We start from the raw sequence: 19,734 nt of genomic DNA, 5'->3' as shown, positions 1-19,734 counted from the left end.
CTCAGAGAATCAGGTCTCCAAATGAAATCATCTACTCTGGCCTTGAGGCTCTCTGGGTCAGCCAAGATGTCCAGCAGGGGGCAGGCCGACAACAGAAGAGGAAGTTTTTTCTCATTAGGTCAGTGGTTCGCAACGTTTGCTTACACTAGCATCACCTTGGGCACTTTCCGACAACTGCACCCATGACTAATTAAATCAGAATTTCCGGAGGGGGGCCTTGGCAGCAGTATTTTGGAAAGCTGCCCAGGAGATTCCAACGTGCAACTAAGGGCAAGAACCAGACTGGGAGCTGAGCCACAGGGATTAAGAATAACGGAGACAAAATGTACAGGGCTGACTCGCGCCTAGCTTCCAAATCACGCCCTGCTGGTTCTGCGTGGGTCATTTACTCTACAACGGCGGAGATAGGCCGGTTCTAGGGTGGGCAATAGGCCCTACGCAGCTGATTGAGCGGGGAAACTGCGCAGAGGCGGACTCAGGTTCCAGCCAATGAACGGCCAGGGACTGCCAGGCTCAGAGTGGCCCCGCCCCGGAGGAGCAGCCCCTCCCTCCTGACAACTCGTTCACCCTCAAGAGCGGCCCCGCCCCCGGAATCGCGACTCCTCCGTGGCCCCGCCCGCTCTCAGCGTGGCCCCGCCCGCTCTCAGCGTGGCCCCGCCCGCTCTCAGCGTGGCCCCGCCCCAGGAGGGGAAGCCCCGCCCACCGGACAACCCACCCCTCCCATCTCAGGAAGAGCGGCTCCGCCCCCGTGCAGCGTGGCCCCGCCCTCCCGTAAGGGCGTGGTCGTGGGGAGCGAGGTTCCATCTCGTGTTCGCGTTCGCTGGCGTGCATCTTTATCGCTCCACTTACCCTTTGTTGACCGGCGCGTGGGGCGCGTTCTCCAGCAGTTGGCACCGCGGCTTGGCGCGATGAGGCGGGCGGCATTGCGGTAGGTAGCAGGGCGTGGGAGGACCTCGTAGGACGCTGTCCAAGGGCGGTTACGTCCTCCGTCTCTGCTGGGAGCGGGCTGAGGCGGAAGAAGCGGGCAGGGGCGCGCTGAACTCACGCCGTGGGCATTTGAGTTTTCGGGGTAAAGGGCGCCCGCCCACTGCGAACCCGCCCTGACACTGGTCTGTCGGCTTAGGGCGGGGCACCCCACTCCACCTTAGAGACGTCTAGCCCCGGGTTTGATCTGCAGAGTAAAGCCTCACTTTTAGGGGAGGAAGCTGGGTGTTCCCTGAAATTCCTTTCTCTTTGCTCATCGGCGACGTGGTTGGAGACGATTGTGGGGTAGCGCCTGGGCAGAAAGCTCGTATTTGCAGTCCCACCAGACCGCTCCCGTCTTTGCCTTTCTTCAGAGAACACTTTTAGGGTTTAGCACTTGACCCACTTGGAATCTAACCTCAATGTGTTGTAACTTGGGTAGAGATTGCAGGGTATGTTTTGGTTGTCAGGGCCTTTAGGGTCTGTGTGACTAGGTTTCTGGTGCTAATTTGAAACTTTTCCTTTAATGAGTAGCAAGGCCTTTGTAAAGGGGGTGGTGGTGTTTTAATTGGACCACTTGGTCTGTAATCTTCCCAGCTGGCACAATTAAGGACTGATGGCTTTAGACTCCAGAGCTGTGTCGCTGTCCTCCACGCATGCCCCTCCCCGCACTTCTGCCTTTCCAAGTTCGTTCTTCTTGGCTGGGTCTCAGGGTGCTACACCTGTTCCAGTTTCTGGAGGCATCTACTGCCAGTGGGCCTTCCTTGCCTCTAACCCCCTACCCTCGGTGTAGCGCAGAGTTCCGATCCACATTGATCCCGCCAGTTCTCTTGCCCTTGGGTCTCTCTGCGCTCTCCCTCCACATTCTATCTGTGTCTATATTTCTATTTCTGTGTATCTTTCTCTCCCCCACGGTTCCTAGAGTCCTTGCTATCTGTTGAAAGGGTTCTCTGAATTTCCCTTTCTCTTGCTTACAGACAGCACTTTAAAAGAACAAAGCTTTGCTACATTATTCGAAGACAGGCTGAAAGTCATTGCAAGAAGGAGCTCAGTCGACTTTAGTTTGCATTGGCTGTATTGTGAAAGGCCTCCCACAGCCTCCATGGTCTGATTCTGAAATCTGGGAGGAACTGACCTCCCTCAGTTTGGAGGCTCTCCTTTGCACTAAACCCTGAGAGCCCTGAGTGCTTTGCTCACGAGTCCATGGAACCTGAAACGTGCTGTGGCAGTGTCTAGTGAAAGTTCACACATGAATACAGACACTGTGTAAGGATTAGGTTGATGAGTGGGCAACCTTCACAGCTTTTTTTTCCCAGACTCACAAGAGGCACCTGAGTTCATTTAGTCTCTAAATTGAAAATTGAGGTATTGCCTTAGACGGGGGTGGGGGGTGGGGTGGGGGGGTGGGGCATATGAGTGGCACTGCCTGTTACTGTCATGAAAACTTTTTCATATTGGGACTCAAGATGAAGCCGAGACATTTCTTTTCATACCTCCACGTGACTTGTGTGAATCTGCAAGCAGACCATGAAGAGGTTGGGCTCCTAGGTCTCTTGTTAATGGAAACGTTCAGTCATGGGGTCCTGGGGGCTGAGTGTCCCCAAGGCCGCTTAACGGTTCTTCTAAAGACCTAGAAGTTTTGATGTGAGACCCCTGAGAGCTGTAAGGGGATACGCCGCTAACCCCCAGGTACTGAGGTGTTGATGAAACCATTCTCCCGTCTCTTCACCCAGGTGCTCCATCTGCAATCACGCAGCACTCAAGGATGAGCATATGTTTTGAGAAATGGACAGTTAGGTGATTTCTTTGTGATATAAACAGAGATCTAAACAAACCTACCATGCACCTAGGCCACATGGTATGTTTGCCCCTAGGTTACAAGTCTGTACAGCATGCTACTATGCTGAATACTACAGGCAGCTGGGATGCAATGGGATTTATCTAAACACAGAAAAGGTACAGTAGAACAAACTATAAAGATTAAAAAAACGGTGCACCTGTACAGGGTGCTTACCATGAGTGGAGCTTGCAGGACTAGAAGCTGCTCTGGGCAGTTAGTCGGTGGCAAGTGAAGGGGAAGGCCAAGGATGTTAACGATGCGCTTAGGTTACACTAATTTCAAAACATTTTTTATTTCTTCAGTAATAAACCTTAGCTGACTGTAACTTTTTTTTTTTTTACAAAGGTTATTTATTTGAAAGAGAGAGAGAGACAGAGACAAAGATCATCCATCCACTGGTTAACTCCGCAGATGGCTACTATAGTCAGGGCTGGACCAGGCTGAAGCCAGGAGCTTCCTTCAGGTCTCCAAGCTCTTGGCCATCTTCCACTGCTTTTCTCAGGCCATTAGCAAGGAGTTCGACTAGAAATGGAGCAGCTAGGACTTGAACTGGCGTCCATATAGGATGCTGGCATTGCAGACACAGCTATACCCACTACATCACAGCGCCGGCCTCCAACTATAACTTTTTTTACTTTATAAACTTGTAAATTTTGTAGACTTTTGAACTATAAATACTTAGCTTAAAACACAAATACATTATACAACTGTACAGAATATTTTCTTTATATATTACTCTGTGCTTTTAATAAAAAACAAAAGATTTCATTTATTTATTTGAAATTCGGAGTTACTGAGAGAGATTGATCTTCTGTCTGTTGATTTACTCTCCAAAATGATTACAGTGACTGGGGCTGGGCCAAGCCGAAGCCAGGAGCCTGGAACTCCATCTTGGTTTCCCACATGGCAGGGGCCCAAGTACTTAGCCATCTGTTGCTGCTTTCCCATGTGCATAGCAGCAGGGACTTGACCTGGTGCCCATTTGGAATGCTGGTATTGCAGGCGGTGACTTACCCCACTGACTCACAGCACTGGCCCCTGTAGACTTCTGTTTTGAAAATACTTGATATGTGGGGTCGGCGCTGTGGCACAGTGGGTTAACGCCTGGTCTGAAGTGCCGGCATCCCATATGGGGGCCTGCTCAAGACCTGGCTGCTCCACTTCTGATCCAGCTCTCTGCTATGGCCTGGGAAAGGAGTGGAAGATGGCCCAAGTGTTTGGGCCCCTGCACCTGCGTGGGAGACCCAGAGGAAGCTCCTGGCTTCAGATCAGTGCAGCTCCAGCCATTGCAGCCAGCTGGGGAGTGAACCAGCCGATGGAAGACACCCCCACCCCGCCTCTCCTCTCTCTGTAACTCTGATTTTCAAATAAATCAACCTTAAAAAAATAAAAAAAAATTTAATCGTTACTTTGACTTTTCTGTTAAAAACTAAGGACTGAGTATTGTGGCACGCTGGGTTAAGCAGACTCTTGGGATGGCTGCATCCCATATCACAATGCTTGTTTGAGTTCTGGCTACTCTGCTTCTGACCCACCTTCCTGCTAATGCATCCCTGGAGGGAGCAGATAGTGGTTCAAGGGCTTGGCCCTCTGCCACCCATATTGGAAACCCGGATAGAGTTCCAGGCTCCTGGCTTCGCCCTGGCTCACCCCTGGTTGTTGTGGACATTTGTTTTGCTCTGCCTTTCAAGTAGATGAAAATAAATTAACGTTTTTAAAAGAAAAATGTTAAATGTTTAATATTTAAAAAAAATGAACACACACACGCTAGCCTAGGGCTACACAGAGTCAGGATCATCTTCAGCAGGGTCTTGCACTTGCACGTCTTGTCCCACTGGAAGGCCTTGGGGGCAGGAACAGGCCTGGAACGGGTATCACCTGTGATAGCAACGCTAGCTTCTGGACACCTCCCCAGGGACCTGAGTCCCCACTTGAGAAAGTGTCATTCTTTTCAGAAATACCTGGTGATTTGCATGGTTTGTTTCTTTTTTTTCATCGTGGATTTGCTTATAAACAGATAATGCACTATGAACATTCTTTGTTAATGAAAACCTTTCTGTGTTGGGGTCCATGTTCTAAAACCCTTTAAGGAGCTGATTGAGGTCTGCTGGAACTTCTGTACCATTTCACTGAATTTTCTTGGGGGTTCTTATGCATTTATCTTTCCTTTTGCCTCTTTTTCATTTATTCCTTCACTGGGTGATAGGAAAATTTTAGCTCCAGTATAATATTATGGGGATACCATTGTGTATGCAGTCTTTTTTTTATGGTGAAAAACATATTTAGAATGAGCCAGCTGGACTCCGTTCAGATGATCCCAATTTTGTTGGCAGCGTCCAGAGCATCGTAGTCAGGAGCCAGCACACACACGCCTTCTTCTCTCGGTCAGGGCTGATCAGGTGTTGACTTTGGCCACATCAGTGTCATAGAGTTTCTTCACAGCTTGTCTGATCTGGTGCTTGTTGGCCTTGACATCCACAATGAACACCAGCGTGTTGTTGTCTTCTGTCTTCATGGCCGACTCAGTGGTCCGGGGAACTTGCTGATGGCATAGTGGTCAAGCTTGTTGCTCCTGGGGGCGCTCTTCCGAGGGTATTTGGGCTGCCGTCGGAGGCGCAGTGTCTTGGGCTGCTGGAACATGGGCGATGTGCGGAGCTGCTTTTTCTTGTGGCTGTGGACGCCTTTCAGCGTTGCCTTCTTGGCCTTCAAGGCCTTCGCTTTGGCTTCGACTTGAGGAGGGGCAGGAGCTTCCTTCTTCGCCTTTGGCGCCGTCTTGGTGACAAGTGTATATGCAGTCTTTCATGGACCAAAACATCATGCCACAAATGACTGTATATAAAAGGGTAACCTCAAAAAGTTCATGGAAACGTGGAATTATAATTTATTTTGGTACAGAGACTTTGAAATCCATGCATAATTTTTCATAATATGCATTTTCTTGAACTTTTTGAAGGCCTTCCCCATAAGGGAGGTAGCCTGAGAATGTGAAAAGAGCAACTTACATGTGCACGTGTGTGTGTGTGTTGGGGGGGGCAATTAAAGGAATTGGGTTCTATCTAGACTTGACCAGGAAATGCACGCTCCTATTTCTGTTCTTTGCTACTAGACTAGTTGACTTGATGAAAGTCAAGGATTTGTTGTAGCAGCACACATGTGCTGTCAAGACTACATTTTTTTAAAAGATTCATTTATTTATTTGAAAGGCAGAGATAAGAAGGAGAAAGAAATCTTCCATCTGCTGGTTTACTCCCCATAGGCTGCAATGGCCAGGGCAGGGTCAGGCCGAACCCAGTAGCTTTTTCTGGTCTCCCACATGAGTGCAGGGGCTTGGGTTATCTTCCACTGTTTTCCCAGGCGCATTAGCAGGGACTTGGATTGAAGTGGAGCAGCCAGGACTTGAACAAGCACCCATATACCATATACCACAGCGCTGGCCCCTACATGTAGATTTCAAAATATTTTTGCCTGAATGCTTTTATTCAGGAGAAATTTTTATATGATAGTTGGAGCCCTAAAGAAAATTAAAAATACACTTTTCCTTTTTAAATTTTTGGTTAATCATAACTTATCCCTGTATTAAGTAGTGAGAATTGATGAGAGATTGGAGCTAGGAGGAGTGGCAGGCAGCATGTGTGGTTGGTGACCTTCAATGCCTTGCCTTCTTCAGCTGTGCCTCACCAGTCAGTCTTTAATCCGATATACATGTGTGTTACAGCGATATGATAATGTGTTTTTGGGAGCCAACAGTTAAACAATAGTGAACACAAATCAATGTAAACAATTTATTGTGGGAGAATCAGTTAGATTTGGATAAATAACTTCTGTTTTATTCTGTTGGAGATCTTGGAAATTTCTACTTAAGTCCAATAAATTCTTTGAGTCTGGGAATGGCTAGTTCAATGTTCAAAGTTGAATCAGTTATAATTGCACTTATCTTGTTTATTCAGGAAATACGGTGTGATAATCAAGAACAAAATAAATGTTCATAATTAATTTGCTTAGTTGTTTACCAAATCGATTCAGGGCTTCCGTAGCTGGTAAAATAGAGCAAGAATCAATCCATTAAACCTGTTTGCCATCTTTCATTTACTTTGTAGATAATTACTTAATCGGTCTCTGCTGGCAAGAAATGTTGAGTTGGAGAGAAGACTGTGGACTAACCTCGTATGCAGACATACGTACACTTGCGAAGCCTGACACTGTGGTGTAACCACATGCTCTGGGAGGAGGCGGCGTCTTCGGAGCTGTCAAGGAAGACGCTCTGGAACCTCTTCTAAGTGTGTTTCATCTTGTTTTATAGGCTTGGCGCCTTGAGCAAGGGGCTGCTTCCTCCTGGCAGAGGGCTGACTCAAGGCTCTCAGGACCCCAGGAAGCAGGGAATCTTCCACATTCGTGAAGGCAAGCATGGGTTTTCTCTCTTATGTCCACGTGGTGACAAACTGTTGTAATTTTTGGGAGATGTGTTATAGAATGATAGTGTAAGCTGAAGAAGCAAACATATGAAAGCTGGAAGTTGTATAAACATCTCATTTATAAAATGACCAGGGTAGCTGCATAATCACTTTGAGTAGAAATCACATTCAGAATTTGAGCTCCTGGTCCTTGGAGCCTTGGGGACTAAGCTCTTTTACGTGGTTTCTACTTCCTGTGTGTGGGTGCTGAAGGGATGGCAGAAAGAGATCTCTGGTGATGGGCCTGTTGGTCGTACCAGCCAAATGCTCCTAGTCCATAGTTTTCTTAGAGGGACTCTATCCATGCTTAATTGGAGTTCATTTCAGTTACTGATATTGATATATGCAAACTGTGGATTGCTTTTATTAATATGGGAGTATTAACTATAATTAAAAGAGTGACCTTTCAAGGATCCAAATTAATATATGGGTATGTGTATTTACTCATGTATATGTAAATGAAGTTTAAAATTCCTTCTTGGGGCCGGCGCTGCGGCTCACTAGGCTAATCCTCCGCCTAGCGGCGCCGGCACACCGGGTTCTAGTCCCGGTCGGGGCGCCGGATTCTGTCCCGGTTGCCCCTCTTCCAGGCCAGCCCTCTGCTGTGGCCAGGGAGTGCAGTGGAGGATGGCCCAGGTGCTTGGGCCCTGCACCCCATGGGAGACCAGGAAAAGCACCTGGCTCATTGCTCCTGCCATTGGATCAGTGCGGTGCGCCGGCCGCAGCGGCCATTGGAGGGTGAACCAACGGCAAAGGAAGACCTTTCTCTCTGTCTCTCTCTCTCACTGTCCACTCTGCCTGTCAAAAAAAAAAAAAATTCCTTCTTGGAAGGCACCTGCCACTCTCTGTATAATGACCAAACTGGTAATAATCATTTTTTATGTCACGGAGCACCAGTAATTGGTGTACTGTTTAGGGTACTTTTTTTCCGTTCTTTTATTTAATGAAGTCTGTTGCTCATAATTTCAACAAATAAATTTTTAAAATAACTCTGCCTTTCAAAAAATTTATATAGGGAGAGGGAAATGGGGAGAGAGAGAGATAGCTGTCTTCCATCTGCTGGTTCACTCTGCAAATGGCCACAATAACTGGGGCTGGGCCAGGGTCAGGCTGAAGTCAGGAACACCATCTGGTCTGTTGCTTTCCCAGGCACATTACCAGAGAGCTGGATCAGAAGTGGAGCAGCTGGGTCTGGTGCTGTGGTGTACCGGATAAAGCCACCTGTAGTGCTGGCGTCCCTTATGGGCGCCGGTTTGAGTCCTGGCTGCACCACTTCAGATCCAGCTCTCTGCTGTGGCCTGGAAAAGCAGTAGAAGATGGCCCAAGTCCTTGGGCCCCTGCACCCATGTGGGAGACCCAGAAAAAGCTCCTGGCTTTGGATCAGTGCAGCTCTGGCTATTGTGGCCAATTGGGGAGTGAATCAGTGAATAGAAGACCTCTCTCTCTCTGCCTCTCCTCTTTTTTTATTTAAGATTTATTTATTTATTTGAAAGTCAGAGTTACACAGAAGGAGAGGCAGAGAGAGAGAGAGGTCTTCCATCCGCTGGTTCACTCCCCAGTTGGCTGCGATGGCTGCAGCTATGCCGCTCCGAAGCCAGGAGCTTTGCTCCAGATCTTCCTACGAGAGTGCGGGGGCCCAAGAACTTGGGCCATCTTCTACTGCTTTTTCAGGCCATAGCAGAGAGCCGGATCAGAAGTGTAGCAGGCGGGACTCGAACCAGTGCTCATATGGGATGCCAGCACTGCAGGCAGCAGCTTTACCCGCTATGCCACAGTACAGGCCCCTCTGCCTCTCCTTCTCTTTAACTCTGACTTTCAAATAAATAAATAAACCTTAAAAAAAATGGAGCAGCCAGGACTTGAACTGGTGCTAATGTGGTGTGCCAGCATTGCAGGTGGTGGCCACAATGCCAGCCCCCAAAATCTTTAAACTCATGAGGAAAAAAGATCAGAAATGATATAAATTTACTAATGGGTCAATTTTGTAACTTTTTGTGATTTATTTGTAGTTAGAGTATGCACCAAATTTATTGTGTGTGCAGATTTATTATGTAGCCATATAAAATGCTTGTTAGTCTAACTCTATTTGGTTTTTGGATCAGTTTTTTTTAAAGATCTATTTGTTTGAAAGTGTCACAGTGAGAAGGAGAGACAGAGATCTTCACTATGGTGGTTTACTCCCAAGATGGCCACTACGGCCAGGATTGGGCCAGGCTGAAGCCAGCAGCGAGGAGCTTCTTCAGGTCTCTCACATGGGTACAGAGGCCCAAGCATTTGGGCCATCTTCAGCTGCTTTCCCAGGTGCATTAGCAGAGAGCTGGATTGGAAGTGGAACAGCTGGGACTTAAACCAGCACTCAAATGGAATGCCAGAGCTGCAGGCGATGGCTTTTCCTGCTACTCCACAGCACCAGCCCTGATCAGTTAGCTATTGAAAGACCAAGGATGACTATATTTCCTATAACTGGAATATCTATTTTGAAATGATAGTAGAAACACATGAATTAAACACATTTGAGGTACTATAGATTTGGTTTTTTAGTTTCGAATTACTATTATCTAATTGATTTTCCTTCTATTCATATAGCATGTTCATCTATACATGTGAATCATGGTGTGTATGGTAATTAGTATCGACTTTTAAGTGCTTGAGTTTTATTTTAAGCTAATTCATTCTTGTACTTTTGGGCAATGGGCATTAATTAAAATTATATAGCATTCTTTTCTTGAGCTAAGTCTTTGCTTCATTTTTCTGCCTTAAACTTTTCTAACAAGGAGGATAGTTATAAATATATAAGAAATCAGACTCAGGTTTGGAAATGAATATTAGTTTCTATACCAAGTAATTTGATCTACTTCCTGTGAGAAGAAAAAAATTAAGGTAGGAGGGATCCTGTTTGTAATTTCTGCATCATAAAGGGCTTCTTCTACTGCCACTGATAAAGCCCCAGTGGGTGAATAATTGAAGTTCCTTTTTTTTTTGTTTACATAACCCCCAGTGACTGGCACAGAGGTGTTCTTTTCTGCACTAGGCTGGTAGTGTAGTTGTTTCAGGTTTTCAAGAGTAGAGGCTGATCCCTTCCCTGAGCCATTTATTGTGGCATTAAATGGAGAATCTTGGGTCTTAAGATCTTTTGAGTGCATGAATCACTTTTCACAGTTCTTGAGCTCATTGCCACAATCCAGGTCTCATACGAAGATACTTTAAAAGTTCATGGAAAAATGGAATTTATGCATTTCTATTGGTGCCAAAATTTTTTTTGATGCAAAAAGTTTTTTCATAGTATGTAAAAAATGTATATTCTGAGGAAGTGATACATAGATTTCAAAAAAATTTTGGCACCAAAGTTCATATTTTAAATTTTGTGTCCGTGAACTTTTTGAAGTGCCTTCATAGTTCTCTGTTTGATGGAGTAACCTTTTATTTTTGTTTCAGTTCGAGATAAGTTGCGGGAGATTGTAGGAGTATCCACAAACTGGAGGTATGTATGCTGGTGTTTGTTCTTTCTTCCCCAAGGTGTTTTATGTTAGGCTGTGTTTAGATTCAGTTGACGGGGAGCCCTGTGTTTGAAGATGGATTAAGTTCTTTGGAGGAAAAGATCAGTATTGTAATGTACTCAGCAGTTGTATCATTATTAGAAAACAGTGGGACTTACAGATACTGTGTGCTTATCCAGGGACATCCAGATGCATTACCTCACTGAACCTCATAAAGAAATCGGTGACATGCTTATGGCATCTGTTCCTATTCCTTTTTTTTTTTTTTTTTACACATGATGAAACAAACTCTCAGATTAAACTATTTGGTGTCAGGGATTGGGATTGGAATCCAAGTCTCCTGGTTTTTCTATTTTTACAACTTGACCCCTCTATTGTTTCTTGTCCATTCACAATTAACCAGGTGTCCTATGTTACCTTTCACTGTCTCTCAGTATTTCCCTACTGTAAAGTGAGATCATATCCTTCTTTGTGCCTAGAATTTTGAGGCTAAAATGAATGAAAACAAAAGCACAAATGATCATGACATAAATTTTTCTATTGTTGGTACGGAAATTAATGACTTATTTTTAAGTCCTTTTTTTAAAATATGGAAAATAATTTGTAAAAGATTTATGTGTTTGAAAGACAGTGTTAGAGAAAGACACACACACATATATGCAGAGAGAGAGCGAGCAAGAGAGAGAGAGAGAGAGAAATCTTCTGTTTGCTAATTCACTCCCCAGATGCCTGCAATAGCAAGGGGTGGGGCAGGCTGAAACCAGGGGCCATCTGAGTCTCCCACAGGGTACAAGGGCCCAAGTAGTTGGGGCATCTTCTGTTGTTTCCCCAGGTACATGGCAGGGAGCTGGATCAGAAGCAGAGCAACTAGGATTCGAACCAGCGCTCTGATATGGGATGCCAGTGTCACTGACAGGAGCTTGGTACACTGGGTCACGACACTGGTCCTTTTAAGTTATTTATATGGAAAAACTTACTGAAAACTTGAAAGAATACTTATGTACTCACCACCTGGATTTAATTGTTAACATTTTGCCAAATTTTGCCAACATGCATACATTAGCGAAACCATTTCTAGGGAAATTATAGATAAGATGACATTGACTGAAGCATGCATCTCCAATAAGTAAATACGTTCTCTTACATAACATAATCAGCTTTCATTATCTCCAACAAATAAGACATTGTCTTATGTAACACAATTGACAGTAATTCCCTAATAGTAAATGTAATGCTCATCTATATTCAGATTTCCTCAACCATTCCCAAAATGTCCTTTAGGGTTTTTTAAAAATCATTAATGGGGGCCGGTGCTGTGGCATAGTGGGTAAAGCCTCCGCCTGTGATGCCAGCATCGCATATGGGCACTGGTTTGAGACCAGGCTGCTCCACTTCCGATCCAGCTCTCTGCTATGGCCTGGGAAAGCAGTGGAGGATGGCCCAAGTCCTTGGGCCCCTGCACCCGTGTGGGAGGCCCGGATGAAGCTCCTGGCTCCTGGCTTCAGATTGACCCAGCTCAAGCCATTGCAGCCATTTTAGGGAGTGAACCAGCGTGGAAGACCTCTTTCTCTGTCTCCCTCTCTCTACCTATAACTCTGCTTTTCAAATAAATAAATTAAATCTTAAATGCTCATTAAAAAAAACCACAAAGCTAAAAAAAAATAGTTAAAATCCAATGAAGGATTGCATGGTACATCTGATGGTTTTGATTTTGTGGTCTCCTTTAACCTAGAATAGTTGACAGTTACTGCCCACCCACCCCCAAACTTGTTTGTGTGAGCTTGACTTACAGAGATTTGTTGTGAGCTTGACTTAAAGAAGGTGTTTTTCTTGAGAAGATTCCACGTTTCACATTCCTCATTCCTGGTACCATTTTACTCGTAACTGTCTCCTATATATTTTTCGGCTAACCATTTCTGTCAGTAATATGTAATAAGATTAAGGTGAGAAAGACATTTTAATGAATGATGTCAACAATTTATTCCTTGTCCCTTTGTCTCTCTTATACCTTAATCCTCTCTTCTTTTTCCCCTTCTTGTCTTCTCTTTTCTTTTTAAATATTTATTTATTTGAAAGAGTTACAGCAAGAGAGGGAGAGACAGAGGAGAGAGATCTTCTATTTGCTGGTTCACTCACAAGATGGACCCAGTGGTTGGAGCTGGGCTAATCCAAAGCCAGTAGCTTCCTGTGGGTCTCCCACGTGGGTGCAGATCTTCCACTGCTTTCCTAGGCGCATTAACAGGGAGCTGGATCGGAAGTGGAACAGTTGGGACTCAAAGCAGAGCCCATGTGATGTGCCGGCTCTGCGGGTGGCAGCTTAGTCTGCTGAGCTGCATTGCTGGCCCCATCCTCTTTCCATGTTCGCTTCCTCTTGGGCTTTTGTTCTGCCTCCCATACTTCCTTCAGCTAGAGTTCATTTTTCCTCCTCTGTCTTTCCTGCAACTGAAGGCAGAGAGAAGCCCAGAGAAGGCAGAGGGACTCTGAGAATAGTCCAGATGAGAAACAAGACTGTGGAGTTGAGTGGCCTTGCTGTTCTTTATCTCTTGTGTATACCATGTATCCATCTCTGTATTTCAAATTTGGTTTCACTTATGCTATTCTTTGAGTAAACTTTTTAAAATTAATTCATTTATTTAACAGGCAGAATTAGAGAGGGAGAGACAGGTCTTCCATCCACTAGTTCATTCTCCAAATGGCTGCAATGGCCAGAGCTGGGCCAATCCAAAGCCAGGAGCCAGGAGCTTCTTTGCGTCTCCCACATGGGTGCAGGGGCTCAAGCACTTGGACCCTCCTCCGCTGCTTTCCCAAGCCATCAGCAGGGAGCTGGATCCAAGTGGAGCAGCTGGGACTTGAACCGGTGTCCATGTGGGATGCTGGCACTGCAGGTGGAGGCTTAACCTACTAACGCCACGGCGCTGAGTAAACTTTTTGATGAGGGCAAATAGATGGTTCATTCGAGTCTATCACTTTAAGTCCATTCTTATCTACAAGCCTAAGAAATGTCACCAGGAATGTTCCGTTTCACCAAGTGGCGGCTGGGTAGGGAGGAGGGAAGAGGAGATGAAGTCGGTCCAGACCTTTCTTTGCGCCTTTCACGGTGTCCCCGAGTTGGGGGGGGCACCGTTCCTGTGTGTCTGAAGCTCGCGTTCTTTGTGTCAGGGACCACGTGAAAGCGATGGAGGAGAGAAAGCTCCTCCACAGCTGTCTGGCGGACTCGCAGAAGGGCCTGCAGCCCAGGAGGATGAAGGACAGCTACATCGAAGTTCTCTTGCCTTTGGGCAGCGAGCCTGAATTACGAGAGAAATACTTGACTGTTCAAAACACTGTAAGGTAACGTGGCACTAGTTTTGTATTATTTGTGTTTAGTTTTTATTTTTAAATCAACTTTTAGGATGCAATTCACACACTGTAGAATTTGCCTGTTTAAGATATACAACTTTCTGGTGTTTACTGTGTTCAGAGAGACATGCAGCCGTCACTGCAATCAATTATAGAACATTTTCAGTGCCTCAGCATGTGTTTATTTTTAAAAGAAAATCGTCATGACTTGGATTTAACTAATAGTTTGTGCTCTCTTTCACAGATTTGGCAGGATTCTTGAGGACCTTGACAGCTTAGGAGGTACTGATAGTATTTTAGTATTTCTAATAGATACAGTATGTATTGGCTCCTGTGATGAAAAGACCTTTTCATTGTTTTTTTTTTGTTGTTGTTGTTGTTGTTAAGATTTTATTTATTTGAGAGGTAGAGGGCAGAGGGCAGAGGGCAGAGAGAGGTCTTCCATCCTCTGGTTCATTCCCCAAATGGCTGCAACAGCTGGAGCTGAGGCAATCCAAAGCCAGGAGCTTCCTCTGGGTCTCCCACACAGGTGCAGGGTCCCAAGCACTTGGGCCATCTTCTGCTTTCCCAGGCCACAGCAGAGAGCTGGATTGGAAGTGGAGCAGCCAGGACCGGTGCTGGCGCCCACATGGGATGCCAGCGCCACAGGCGGAGGATTAACCTAGTGCGCCACAGTGCAGGCCCTGACCATTTCATTCCTACCCTGTACAGATGAAGTTATTCTAAAAGCTTAGAAGAAGGGTGTTACTACCTTCGAATTGTCCTAATTTATTTCTCATGAATGTAGATTCCAGTTTTTAATGGCGTTATAATCTGAATGTACGTGCTTTCTAATAATGTTTAGAAAATAATCTTGGGGACCGGCACTATGGCTCACTTGGTTAATCCTCCACCTGCGGCACTGGCATCCCATATGGATGCTGGGTTCTAGTCCCGGTTGCTCCTATTCCAGTCCAGCTCTCTGCTGTGGCCCGGGAAGGCAGTGGAGGATGGCCCAAGTGCTTGGGCGCCTGCACCCGTGTGGGAGACCAGGAGGAAGCACCTGGCTCCTGGCTTTGGTTTGGCACAGTGCTGGCCGTAGCAGCCATTTAGGGAGTGAACCAACGGATGGAAGACCTTTCTCTCTGTCTCTCTCTCTCACTGTCTGTAACTCTACCTGTCAAATAAAGAAAAAAGAAAATAATCTTGAAGATAAGTTGAAAATATATTATAAAGAATTGTTCTTCCCTGAATTACCTGAGAATAAACTGCTGACACAATACCATATGACTCCCAAATATCTTTTTAAAAAAGATTTTATTTATGTGAAACGTAGAGTGACAGAGGGAGAGAGGGAGACAGAGAATGAATATGAATCTCTCTTCAATCTGCTGGTTCACTCTCTAAACGACCACAACAGCTCGGGCTGTGCGATTCTGAAGCCAGGAGCCTGGAACTCCATCTGAGTCTTGCACGTGGTTGTCAGGGGCCAGAGTACGGCGTCGCAGGCAGTTGCTTAACCTGTTATACCACAATGCCAGGTCCCCAGTATCTTAATGTGAATTTCCCACAAGCAAGGACATTATTCCATATAACTATAATACAACCATCAAAATGGGAAATTCACACCGATACATTATACTGTCTAATCCTCAGATCCCCTTGAGCTTGTGCTAATAGACGTTTATGGCAGAAAGATCCAGTTCTAAATCACTTGTTGCATTTAGTTGTCATGTCAGTGTTACTTTATGAATCTTCCCTTGACTTTCATGAGCTTAGGAAAGTTCCAGGCCCACTCTTTTTTTCTTTTTAAGATTTATTTGAAAGATTTATGGAGAGGCAGAGGCAGATGAGAGAGAGGTCTTCCATCCACTGGTTCACTCCCCAGATGGCCACAATGGGCAGAACTGAGCCGATCTGAAGCCAGGAGCCAGGAGCTTCTCCCACGTGGGTGCAGGGGCCCAAGGACTTGGGCCATCTTCTACTGCTTTCCCAGGCCATAGCAGAGAGCTGGATCGGAAGTGGAGCAGCTAGGACTTGAACCGGTGCCCATATGGGATGCCAGCACTGCAGGTGGTGGCCTTACCCACTATGCCACAGTCCCAGCCCCCAGGCCCACTCTTGTGGATTGTCCCTTACTTGGGCTTGTCTGATGCTTCCTCATGATTAGCTCCAGGATATACATGTTTGACAAGAATGTCTAGGAGGGATGCTTTGTTCTTTCTCTTGTTTTTAACTTTGGGAATGGAAAAGAGGAGCAAGTGGAAGAGAGCAGGGCATACGTCAGCTCTTGGTCTTGGGGTAGCATCTGCAACTCAGTCCCCAACATCCAAAAGAAACAAGCATACCAACAAGCCAGAACCATGCTTTTTGTCTTATTGCATACTATCAAGGATAGGATTATTATTGCACCACTATCAAGTGGTGGCATGATTTTGATTTGTCCCATTATCGATGATGTAAACTTTGATTACTTGATGAAGGTGATGCGTGCCGGACTGATTTTTTTTTTGACCTTTTAACATTAAATTTCTTTTCTTTTTCTTTTTAGTTTTTTTTTTGAAGATTTATTTATTTGAAAGTCAGAGTTACACAAATAGAAAAGGAGAGTTAGAGGCAGAGAGAGAGGTCTTCCATCTGCTGGTTCACTCCCCAGATGGCCACAATGGCTGGAGCTGCGCCGATCTGAAACCAGGAGCCAGGAGCTTCTTCCAGGTCTCCCACGCGGGTGCAGGGGCCCAAGCACTTGGGCCATCTTCCACTGCCTTCCCAGGCCATAGAAGAGTTGGATCAGAAGTGGAGCAGCTGGGATTAGAACCGGTGCCCATATGGGATGCCAGCACTACAGGTGGCGGCTTCACCCACTAAACCATAGCTCCAGCCCCTAGCTTTTTTAAAAGCAGTATTTTTCATTTTTTGACAGGCAGAGTGGACAGTGAGAGAGAGACAGAGAAAAAGGTCTTCCTTTGCCGTTGGTTCACCCTCCAATGGCTGCCGCATCCGGCGCACTGCACTGATCCGAAGGCAGGAGCCAGGTGCTTCTCCTGGTCTCCCATGGGGTGTAGGGCCCAAGCACTTGGGCCATCCTCCACTGTACTCCCTGGCCATAGCAGAGAGCTGGCCTGGAAGGGGGGCAACTGGGACAGAATCCGGCGCCCCGACCGGGACTAGAACCCAGTGTGCCGGCACTGCTAGGTGGAGGATTAGCCTATTGAGCTGTGGCGTTGGCCCTAAAAGTAGTTTTTAATAGATCCAGCGTGATTTGTAGATACACTTTTTTTAAACTTTTATTTATTAAATATAAATTTCCAAAGTACAGTTTATGGATTACAATGGCTCCCCCCATAACTTCCCTCCCACTCGCACCCCTCCCATCTCCCGCTCCCTCTCCCATTCCATTCACATCAAGGTTCATTTTCAATTATCTTTATATACAGAAGATCGATTCAGTATATATTAAGTAAAGATTTCAACAGTTTGCACCCACACAGAAACACAGAGTGTAAAATACTGTTTCAGTACTAGTTATAGCATTACTTCACATTGGACAACACATTAAGGACAGATCCCACATGAGGAGTAAGTACACAGTGACTCTTGTTGTTGACTTAACAAATTGACACTCTTGTTTATGGCGTCAGTAATCTCCCTAGGCTCTAGTCATGAGTTGCCAAGGCTATGGAAGCCTTTTGAGTTCGCCGACTTCAATCTTATTCCGACAGGGTCATAGTCAAAGTGGAAGTTCTCTCCTCCCTTCAGAGAAAGGTACCTCCTCCTTTGATGGCCCCGTTCTTTCCACTGGGATCTCACTCGCGGAGATCTTTCATTTAGGTCTTCTTTTTTTTTTTTTTTCCAGAGTGTCTTGGCTTTCCATGCCTAAAATACTCTCAAGGGCTCTTCAGCCAGATCCGAATGCCTTAAGGGCTGATTCTGAGGCCAGAGTGCTATTTAGGACATCTGCCATTCTATGAGTCTGCTGTGTATCCTACTTCCCATTTAGATACACTTTTAAAAAAAAATGATTTTATTTATTTATTTGAGAGAGAGAGTTACATACAATGAGAGGGAGAAACAGAAAGGTCTTCCTTCTTGTGGCTCACTCCCCAAATGGCTGCATTGGCCAGAGCTGCGCCGATCCGGAGTCTGGAGCCAGAAGCCTCTTCCAGGTCTCCCACATGGGTGCAGGGGCCCAAGCACTTGGGCCATCCTCTACTGCATTCCCAGGCCACGGCACAGAGCTGGACTGGAAGAGGGGCAGCCGGGACTAGAACCAGTGCCCATATGGGATACCGGTGCCACAGGCAGAGGATTAACCTACTGCACCATGGTGCCAGTCCCTGTAGATACACTTTTATTTATTTTTTTCTTGCTGGAAACCAGATGACATTTATTTTTTAATTCTACATTTATTCCACATCTTGAGAATAACAAAACTAATACAAACTTTGCCAATGCTACTAAAATAGTTTAAAAACTTTTGCCTGTGTATTCACCATTCTCTTCCCATTTTTGATGGTTGCATCATATCTGTACTTTTTTTTTTTTTAACCCTCAGCCTTAGTTTTGATGGTCACCACCAATCCATTTATCTGTCTAGTCTTCCTGGTTTTCTAAAGTTTGTTGTTTTGAAGAGTCCTTAGAAAGGCTTTTGAAAACAACAGTTCTTCTTCTTCTTCTTCTTCTTTTTTTTTTTTTTTTTTTTGACAGGCAGAGTGGACAGTGAGAGAGACAGAGAGAAAGGTCTTCCTTTTCCGTTGGTTCACCCTCCAATGGCTGCTGGGGCCGGCACACCACGCTGATCCGAAGCCAGGAGGCAGTTGCTTCCTCCTGGTCTCCCATGCGGGTGCAGGGCCCAAGCACTTGGGCCATCCTCCACTGCCTTCCTGGGCCACAGCAGAGAGCTGGACTGGAAGAGGAGCAACCAGGACAGAATCTGGTGCCCCAACTGGGACTAGAACCCGGGGTGCCGGCGCTGAAGGCGGAGGATTAGCCTATTGAGCCGTGGCGCTGGCCAAGTTCTTCATTTTTTACATTCAGTAATAGTTCTTGCCTTATATTGAACTGTAAATTTTGCTAGATGTAAAATCTTTTGCTCACTTTTTTTCCTTTATTATCTTAAATATGCTACAATGCTTTCTTGCAGCAGAAGGCAATGCTGTTACAAACAAGTGTTATGATTTTCTTTTGCTTTTAAAGTCATGGGTTTGTTTTTGATTTTTGTCTGGATGAATAAAGCCTTCTGCTTTTTCATTTAGGGTTAAATAATTTTATTAAAATTTTTTTCAGCATTGGGATTTTGGAGTAAATATTCTCAGTTGTGCTCTTTGGACACTGACATCAATTTTTCTTTCAAGAATACTTTTTTTAAGTATAGTGTTTAATACTTATACATTTCCCTTTTAATTTTCTTCTACAAGGACTATTATTCATATGTTGAATATTCTTTGTCTTTATTCTCAATGTATTTTGAAGTTTATATCCTTTTCGCTTTTGTGTTAAGAAATTTTATGTAATACTGATTTGCACTTGTGTTTTTCCTGGTTTACTCGTAATATTTGAATGTAGATAAACTTTTTTTTTAGTCTTTTTTTTAATTTATTTTTTTATTTAGTAAATATAAATTTCCAAAGTACAGTTTATGGATTACAATGGCTCCCCCCCTCGC

The 19,734-nt window shown here is 45.2% G+C and overlaps 1 protein-coding gene across 2 annotated transcripts in view; it reads left to right on the top strand.

Moving 5' to 3' along the window:
- Nucleotides 1–713: 713 nt before the first annotated feature.
- ACOT9 (acyl-CoA thioesterase 9) overlaps nt 714–19,734 on the top strand; it is a 39,716-nt gene continuing 20,695 nt past the window's right edge. Inside the window, exons 1-5 of one of the 2 annotated variants that reach the window (XM_070067192.2) lie at nt 714–928; nt 6,901–7,201; nt 10,690–10,735; nt 13,911–14,081; nt 14,335–14,372. In XM_070067192.2, coding sequence (XP_069923293.1) covers nt 13,927–14,081; nt 14,335–14,372 — 193 coding nt within the window. In that variant the 5' untranslated portion in view covers nt 714–928; nt 6,901–7,201; nt 10,690–10,735; nt 13,911–13,926. The remainder of the gene's footprint in view (nt 929–6,900; nt 7,202–10,689; nt 10,736–13,910; nt 14,082–14,334; nt 14,373–19,734) is intronic. The other variant, XM_070067191.2, reaches the window with a different exon arrangement.

The sequence above is a fragment of the Oryctolagus cuniculus genome, chromosome X (assembly GCF_051225735.1).
Source record: "Oryctolagus cuniculus isolate XC-2025 breed Fujian yellow rabbit chromosome X, ASM5122573v1, whole genome shotgun sequence".
Classification (NCBI taxonomy): Eukaryota; Metazoa; Chordata; class Mammalia; order Lagomorpha; family Leporidae; genus Oryctolagus; species Oryctolagus cuniculus.
The sequence above is the reverse complement of the archived record's forward strand: the minus strand, read 5'-3'. Positions and strand labels throughout refer to the sequence as shown.